General features: G+C 42.8%; 1 protein-coding gene across 1 annotated transcript in view; it reads right to left on the bottom strand.

Moving 5' to 3' along the window:
- Positions 1-7623: 7623 nt before the first annotated feature.
- LOC132399053 (otoancorin-like) overlaps positions 7624-8531 on the bottom strand; it is a 77706-nt gene continuing 76798 nt past the window's right edge. The window contains exon 23 of the mRNA XM_059978981.1: positions 7624-8094. Coding sequence (XP_059834964.1) covers positions 8006-8094 — 89 coding nt within the window. The 3' untranslated portion in view covers positions 7624-8005. The remainder of the gene's footprint in view (positions 8095-8531) is intronic.

The following is an 8531-nucleotide window of genomic DNA, read 5'->3' as shown; positions in this document are numbered from 1 at the left end:
GAAGGCACAGCAGTGTCTACACTTTCTGAGGAGACTGGGGCATGCAAGGCTCCCATTCTAACAACGTTCTACAGGAGCACCATCAAGAGTGTCCTGTCTGACTGCATCATCGGACCACAAAGCCTTTCAAGGATAGTAAAAGCCACTGAGAGGATCATAGGGGGTCTCCCCCCACCTCCCCCATTTGTGACACTTACCAGGAGAGTTGTAGACGAAGGGCCCAAAGCACCGTTGAGGATTCCTACCACCCATCCCACAATCTCTTTGACCCACTACCATCAGGAAGGAGGGACAGGAGTATTAGGACTAGGACTGTCAGACTGGGTGACAGCTTCTTCCCTCAGGCTGTGAGATTAATGAACGCCACTGCCAAGGTCTCATCACTAGGACGGAGAACTGTTTACTGTTTACCTGTGCTGTGCACCACATGCATTTTGAATGATATTTTATTAACTTATTTATGTTAATAACTTGTTTTGTATGCCATGTGTGATATATGTTGTGTGGCTGCACTGTGGTCTGGAAGAACATTGTTTCATTTGCTTGTTGACAAAAACTTAAACCTGAACTTGAATTAACCCTGTACTCTGCCTTCAAATTTGATCTTCTGAAGTAAATCACTTCACATGTATTACACATGACCTTTTCACTTAATTCATAGGTCTGGATTATGAAGTTAGTGTCCAAGCACTAATCCCGACAGCATCCCACTAGTCACAGTATCTGAACCCTATTACAACTCTGTGTCCTTCATCCAACAGCCAATCCTCAATCCATTTCAGTATGTCATCTCCAATAGTCTGTGCTTTAATCTCCTTTAATTATCTTTTGTGTGGCAACTTTTCAAAGGCTTTCTGAAGGTTCAAAGACTCCACATAAACTGCTTCTGTCTTACCTATTTGCTGGTTACAACTTCAAAAATCTCTCCAATTTGTCAAACGTACTTCCTTCTCAAATCCATGATGACCGTCTTACTCATGGCATGAATATCAATAGATTTCAAAAGCTACACTTAATGTCAGAAATGTATACGATATACATCCTGTATTTCTTCGCAAACATCCATGAAAACAGAGGAGTGCCCCAAAGAATGAATGACAGTTAAATGTTAGAACCCCAAAGGCCCCCAGTTCCCCCATGCACAAGCACAGCAAGGCAACAACCCCCCCACCCCCACCAGCAAAAAAGCATCAGCACCCTCCACCGAGCACTTCAGTGTGCAGCAAAGCATCAATAAAGACACAGACTTGCAGTACCCGAAAAACTACTCGTTCACCAGGTAATTCAACAGACCACAGGCTCTCTCTCCCTAATGAGAGAGAAGAGGTGTCCCCATTTCATAGCAAGAGGAGAGACATAGCAAACAACTCGCTGATTTCTCCTCCCAGTATTTTTTCTTCCACCTTCTCTCAGCTTCTATTCCCTATCCTGGCCCCTTCTTCTCCTCACCTGCCTATCACCTCCTCCTGGGTCCCCTTCCTCCTTCCCTTTCTCCCATGGTCCACTCTCCTCTCCTATCCTTTCTCTCCAGCCCTTTACCTTTCCCACCCTCCAGGTTTCACCTGTCACCTTCCAGCTGGGCTCCTTCCCCTCTCCCACCAGAAAGGCCAGAAAATTCTGGCATTTTCCCACTTCCCTGAAGGTGGAAAAGTCTTGGCCCAAAACGCCGACTGTTTATTCATTTCAATAGATGCTGCCTGTCCTGCTGGGTTCCTCCAGCATTTTGTGTGAGTGTTGCCCCAGATTTCCAGCATCTACAGAATTTCTTGTAAGAATCAGAAACAGGCTTATTATCACTGACATATGTCGTGAAATGTGTTGTTTTCGATAAGATAGCAGTACAGTCCAAAAATTTAAATATTGCAAATTCAGTAAGAAGGAAGGTAGGAAGGAGGGAAGGAAAGAGGTATGGAAGGGGGGGAGGAAAAATGGAGGGAAAGAGGACAGAGGAAGAAGGGAAGGAAAAGAAGAGAGAAAAATAGTGAGGTAGTGTTCCTGATTTCATTGTTCATTCAGAAATCTGATAGCAGAGGAAGAAGCTGTTCCTAAATATCAAAAAATTACTACAAATAGCAGTAAACAATAAAAATCTAAATTAAATCAATATTTGGTGTGACCACCCTTTGTCTTTAAAACTGCATCAACTCTCTGAGGTACGCTGTCATGCAGTTTTATTTAAAAAAAATCAGCTGGTAGGCTGTTCCAAGCATGGTGGAGCATTTGCCACAGTTCTTCCCCAGATTTCATCTGTCTCACTTGCTTCTGTCTCTCCAGGTGATCCCAGACAGCCTGGATAATGTTGAGATTAGGGCTCTGTGGAGGCCACACCATATAAAAAATCAGTGCTGTATGTCAGTGTTAATAAGCCTGATTTGGATTCTGATTCTCATAATCCTATTGAACGATGGAGGTGTGGTTTCAGGATTCTGTTGCCTGGTTCCATTGTGTTACACATCATGTCAAAATTAACTACTGATCCAAGTCAGCTGATATTTGCAGAACTTCTGAACTTTTCCCAAACATCACTCCTGCAAGGAATGCCTCCTTCACTGAAACTGAGTCCTGAGTCTCCCCAAGTGAAGAGCCAGACTGCATTAATATTCATTCTGCAAGGAAATCACCCATTAAGGTTTTACGTTTGGGCAACAAACGATCTGCTGGAGGAACTTAGCGGGTGGAGCATCATCTGTAGTGCAGGCGTGGAGAGGAACTGTTGATGTTTTGGGTCAAATCTCTACATCAGAACCAAGAGTCTAAAATTATACATTGACAGTTCCGATAGATGCTGCCGTTTTAATCAAGGTTCTTTTAGAAGTCAAGAATGAGACATAAACCATGTCGCTTCACAATTGTTTTATTCAAATTTGATAGAACAAGAAGAAATTGAAACAGTGACCAGGGAGTCTACCATTTGATGATGAGAGAGAAACTAAAGATGGTGCCTAGTATAAAACAGCTAATTTTATACTTCCAAGATAAGGAAAATTTCCATTCAAAGCTATAGATAAGAGACAGCCAATTAGAAAGTGCTCATTTGAATATTGCAGTACCAAGTTAGCCAATGAGAAAGCGCATATTCACTTAATGCGAAACAAAGAAGCTTCCAGAGTGTTCCAGAATTATGCTTTGTATAGACACTGGAGGCATATTACACTGTTATTAAGAACCACTTAAAATACAAGCAGATAATTATTGCTAAACTGTAAAGAAAATAATTGAACAGTCTAATCTAGGAATTAAACAGTCATCCCCCCCACCCCCACTCCCACTCACACGCTGCTTGACCCTCTGAGTTTCTCCAGCAGACTGTTCCTGAGGAAATACAGTAACGTGTAAAAAATCTTAGGCACACTTAAAAAAATCTGTGAAGTGAAGATGAGTTCAAAACTAATGAAGTGAAAAGATACTGAATATCAAAAAAATTAATAGAAAGAGCAGTAAGCAGTAAATAAAAACTAAAATCAATATTTGGTGTGCCCCCCCCACTTTGCCTTTAAAGCTGGATCAATTCTCTTAGGTACACTGGTGTGCAGTTTTATAAGAAAATTGGCTGTAGGTTGCTCCAAGCATCTTGTGGAACTCGCCAGTTTTTCTACAGACTTTGGCTGTCTCGCTTGCTCCTGTCTCTCCGGGTAATCCCAGACAGTCTCGATGATGTTGAGATCAGGGCTCTGTGAAGCCCATACCATTTGAAACTATATAAGAAATCTAAGAAGCCCAAGATTTTTCCACCTTTCCACTCAATTACTGGTGCCCTGTCTTGGAGGGTTGACAGAGAGAGATCGGGGGTTCTCACACAACAATACCACCTCTTGCAGGAGGGAGGTACCAATCCAGGGAAACTTTCCAGTTTCTTCTTTTGGGAGGAGGTCCAGGACCCTGAAGACCCATACTCAACGTTCCAGGTACAGCTTCTTCCATTCCACCATCAGATTTCTGAACAGTCCATGAACCCAAGAATACTGTGTGGCTAGGCATAGCCCAAATGGCATCTGTCAATTTGCTGACGACACAAGTATTGTTGTCAGAATTTCAGATGGCGAAGAGAGGGCGTACAGGAGCGAGACATATCATCTAATTGAGTGTGTCACAGCAACAACCTTGAACTCAATGTCAGTAAGTGTGAACAACTGATAGTGGACACCAGAAAGGGCAAGACAAGGGAACACAGCCAGTCCTCATAGTGGGATCAGAATTGGAAAGAGTGAGTAATTTCAAGTTCCTGGGTGTCAACATCTCAGAGGATCTATCCTGAGCACAACATATCATTGCAGGTACAAAGGCGGCGTATCATTGGCTATATTTTATTAGGAGTTTGGGGAGATTTGGTATGTCACCAAAGACACTTGCAAATTTCTTCAGATGTATCGTGGAGAGCATTCTAACTGGTTGCATCACCGTCTAGTATGGGGGGGGGGGGAAGAGGCTACTGTATAGGATTGAAGTAGGCTAAAGAGAGCTGTAAAATTAGTCAGTTCCATCATGGGCACTAGCCTCCGTAGTATCCAGAACATCTACAAGGACTGTTGCCTCAAAAAGACGGTGTCCATCATTAAGGATCCCCTTCAGGAAAATGGTACAGATGCCTGAAGACACACACTTATTAATTCTGGAACAGCTTCTTCCCCCGCCATCTGATTTCTGAATGGACATTGAACCCATGAACACTACTTCATTACTTTTGTTATTTCTATGTTTGCACTACATATTAACTAACATACATATACTGTGTAAACTTACTGTAATGCATTTTTCTCTTTAATTATATATTTAATTGTACTGCTGCCGCAAAGTCAACAGATTTCGTGACATATGCCAGAGATATTAAACCTGATTCTGATTGTACATCACTATTCCTCTTTCAGTACTCTTATTTTTGTAATTTATCATAATTTTAAGTCTTTGCGCTGTACTGCTGCCACAAAATAACAAGCTTTACATAGATTAGTGATAATAAATCTGATTCTGATTCATTTTGAAGCAGTTTAATTTATTGGCATAGTAAAACATTTCCTTTCCAGTTCATTGCTTCCTGGTGAGTGAAGTCATGGTAACTTAGCGGTTAGGATTATGATTTATAGCGCTCGCGATCACAGTTCAATTCCTGCCACTATCCGTAAAGAGTTCTTTCGTTCTCCCCATGACACCGTCAATTTCCTCTGTGTGCTCCAGTTCCCTCCCACATCCTAAAGATGTAAAGGTTAATATGCTTGGAAGTGCTGTGTTGGTGATGGAGGTCGATGGAGCATATTCTACCTGGAGGTCGGTGACCAGTGGTGTTCCACAGAGATTTGTTCTGGGGCCCCAGTTCTGTGATTCTTATAAGTGTCTTGGATGAGGAAGTGGAAGGGTGAGTTAGTAAGTTTGCAAATGACACGGAGGTCGGTGGAGTTGTGGGTAACCTGGAGGGTTGTTCTAGGATGCAGTGGGATATTGACAGGATGCAGAGCTGGGCTGAGAAGTGGCAGATGGCGTTCAGCCTGGAGAAGTGTGAAATGATTCACTTTGGAAGGTGGAACTGGAAGGCAGGATACAGGGATGGTGGCAGAATTCTTGGCAATGAGGAGGAACAGGGGGATCCTGGAGTTCATGACAATACATCCCAAAAAGTCGCAGTGCAAGTTTATAAATTGTTAAGAAAGCTTTTGATGTATTGGCCATCATTCCTCAGGAGACTGAGTTCAAGAGCCGTGAGTTGGTGTTGCAGCTCTATAAAACCCTGGTCAGACTACACTTGGAATATTGAGTTCTGATCGCCTCATTATAGGAAGGATGTGGAAGCTTTAGAGAGGCCGCAGAGGACATTTACCAGGATGCTGTCTGGATTGGAGAGCATGTCTTATGAAGATAGGTTGAACGAGATATGGCTTTTCTCTTTGGCGAAAAGGAGGATCAGAGGTGATCTTGACAGAGATATACAAAAGGATAAGAGGCATTGATAGAGTGGATAGCTGGGGTGGAAATGACTTATACAAGGGGGCATAATTTGAAGATGAATAGATAAAGTATAGGTGGGTTGTCAGAGGCAAGTTCTTTACACAGGGATTGGTGGGTGTGTGGAACACCCTGCCAGGGGTGGTGTTAATATCACATTAAGAAACACTTAGATAAGCACATGGATGATAGAAAAATGGAGGGCTATGTGGGAGAGAAGGGTCAGATTGATCTTAGAGTAAGTTAAATGGTTGTCAAAACATCGTGAAAGGCCCTGTTGTGTGCTGAACAGGACCTCATGTATGAGAACCACATCTCCTTCATTAATAAAAAGGCTCAGTAGAAGACGTACTTCATGCAGCAGTGGGTAAAATTCCATCTTCCCCAGCACCTACTGGTACGATTCTACACTGCCATCACAGACAGCATCCTCACATCAGCTATTTCCTCTCTGGTTTAGTGCAGCATCCTCTCACAATATATGAAAACTAAGCAAGCTGTCAGGTCAGCAGAAAAGGTCATTGACCATCACTGCAGGACTTGCATGTGTCCAGGGCAATGAACTGGGCAGGTAAATCATAGTGGACACTACCCACCAGAAAGCTGCCTTTTCCAAAAGCTCTCTCTGGAAAGCATTATGAGGCTATTAAAACAAAAATTTTACTCCATCTTAAAAGTTTCTTCCCCCAGGCAGTTAATTTGATTGACCATTCTAGTTAGCACCCACCCCCACCCCCTCTATCTATCAACCCTGTCGCTGCACTGTAAACACTTTATACCACTGTTTATAATGATGTTTTATATTGTAAATACATACTGGTATTTATTTACAGTATTTATGCACATTTTATTCTATATTTATTCGATATAATTCATCAAAATTATAATTGTGTTTTTTGTTGCATGTCACACCCTGACCTACACACCACAGCAAATTCCTAATCCATGTAAATGTATGTGGTGAATAAAATTGATCCTCGATTTGTTAAAGATTAAAGCTTAGCTTTATTTTGTTACATGTAAATCGAGATATCTAGTTAAATGCATCACTTGTGTCAATGACAAGCATGGTCAGAAGATGTGCTGGGGGGCTAACATTTCTGGGGCCAACATAACGTGTCCTCAACATATTAACCCTAACCTGGACAGCTCTGTGCAAAAGTCCTGGACACATTTATAGCCAGGGTGCCTAAGAATTTTGCATAGTACTGTAGTAATTTTATGTATTGTGCTGTACTGCTGCTGGGAAAAAAAAAAGATATTTCAGGACACATGTGAGTGAAGATAAACCTGATTCTGATATGGGTCTCTATTGTGGACTGAGAGTGGGAAGGGGGCAGGGAGAGGGGAATCATGGTTGGGAAAAGGGGAAGGGAGCAGGAAGCACCAGAGAGACATTCTGTAATGATCAATAAACCAACTATTTGGAATCAAATTACCTTGCCTGGTGCTTTAGGGCTGGGTGTGTCTGCACCTGTTCCACACCCCAACCCCGAGACTCCCCCTCTGCCACCTGTTCCCCCGGTGCTCCACCCTCACCATTCCCGACATCCTTTGTTCCTGTCCACGTTGACAAATACAGCACTATACAAGAGTCTGTTTCCTACTTCATTCCAAAGAGGAATGGGCTCGGGTCAGTGAGCTGTGGGCACACTATGTTGGCTCCAGAAGTGCAGCCCAGCTGACGAGCTTTGATGCAAACAATGCCATTCACTGGAACACAAACAAATGCTGGGGGAACTCAGCAGGTCAGCAGGCAGCATCGATGGAGATGAATAACCAGGTGACATTTCGGGCTGAGACCCTTCATCAGCACTGAAAGGAAGGAGGAAGATTAAGAATAACACACTTCACTGAATGTTTCGATGTACATGTGATAAATAAAAATAATTTTATCTTTTTAAAGACAGCATCGGGAATTGAACCCTGATCAGTGATTGCTGGTGCCGTAAAGCGTTATGCTAATCTGTGTCTTTGTAGCCAGCCACATTCTGTTGACAGGGACATCTAGAGCCTTTGACCATTCGAATGTACAACAGTATGTGCTGGGACACGCAACTCAGTCTGACCATCAGGGATCAACACACACAGCAGCTGCGGTCGAGGCAGCCCAGAGCAGGAGGTGTAGGTCACCACGGCAAGCCGAACCTGTTAGAAAGTCTAATGAATGAAAAGAATGATTAGACGCAGGAGACACAGCAATGTAAGACAAAAACAATTACTACTCTGCGCTTGGTTCACAGAACAGTGCAACTCTGTCAATCTGGCACTCTCGAGATTTGTTGGTGCTGGTCTGTGCATTGTCTGGACTGCTGGATATTATATTTACCAAAACTTCAAAACATTTTTAAATTAATTTCTTTTATTTATAAGTGATCCGAGTAAATCTAAAGGGAATGTTGGAAATCAGATCCAGGTGAGTGTAAAGGTAGTTTATGAGCGGTATAGATGGGGCAAATGCAAGCAGGCTTTTTCCACTGAGGTTGGGTAAAACTAGAACTCGAGGTCATGGGTTCAGGGTAACAGATGAAATGTTTAAGAGGAACCTGAGGGGGAACTTCTTCACTCAGAGGGTAGTGAGAGTTGCCAGCGGAAGT

This window comes from Hypanus sabinus, chromosome 9 (assembly GCF_030144855.1).
Source record: "Hypanus sabinus isolate sHypSab1 chromosome 9, sHypSab1.hap1, whole genome shotgun sequence".
Taxonomy (NCBI): Eukaryota; Metazoa; Chordata; class Chondrichthyes; order Myliobatiformes; family Dasyatidae; genus Hypanus; species Hypanus sabinus.
This window is presented reverse-complemented; position numbering and strand designations above follow the sequence as displayed.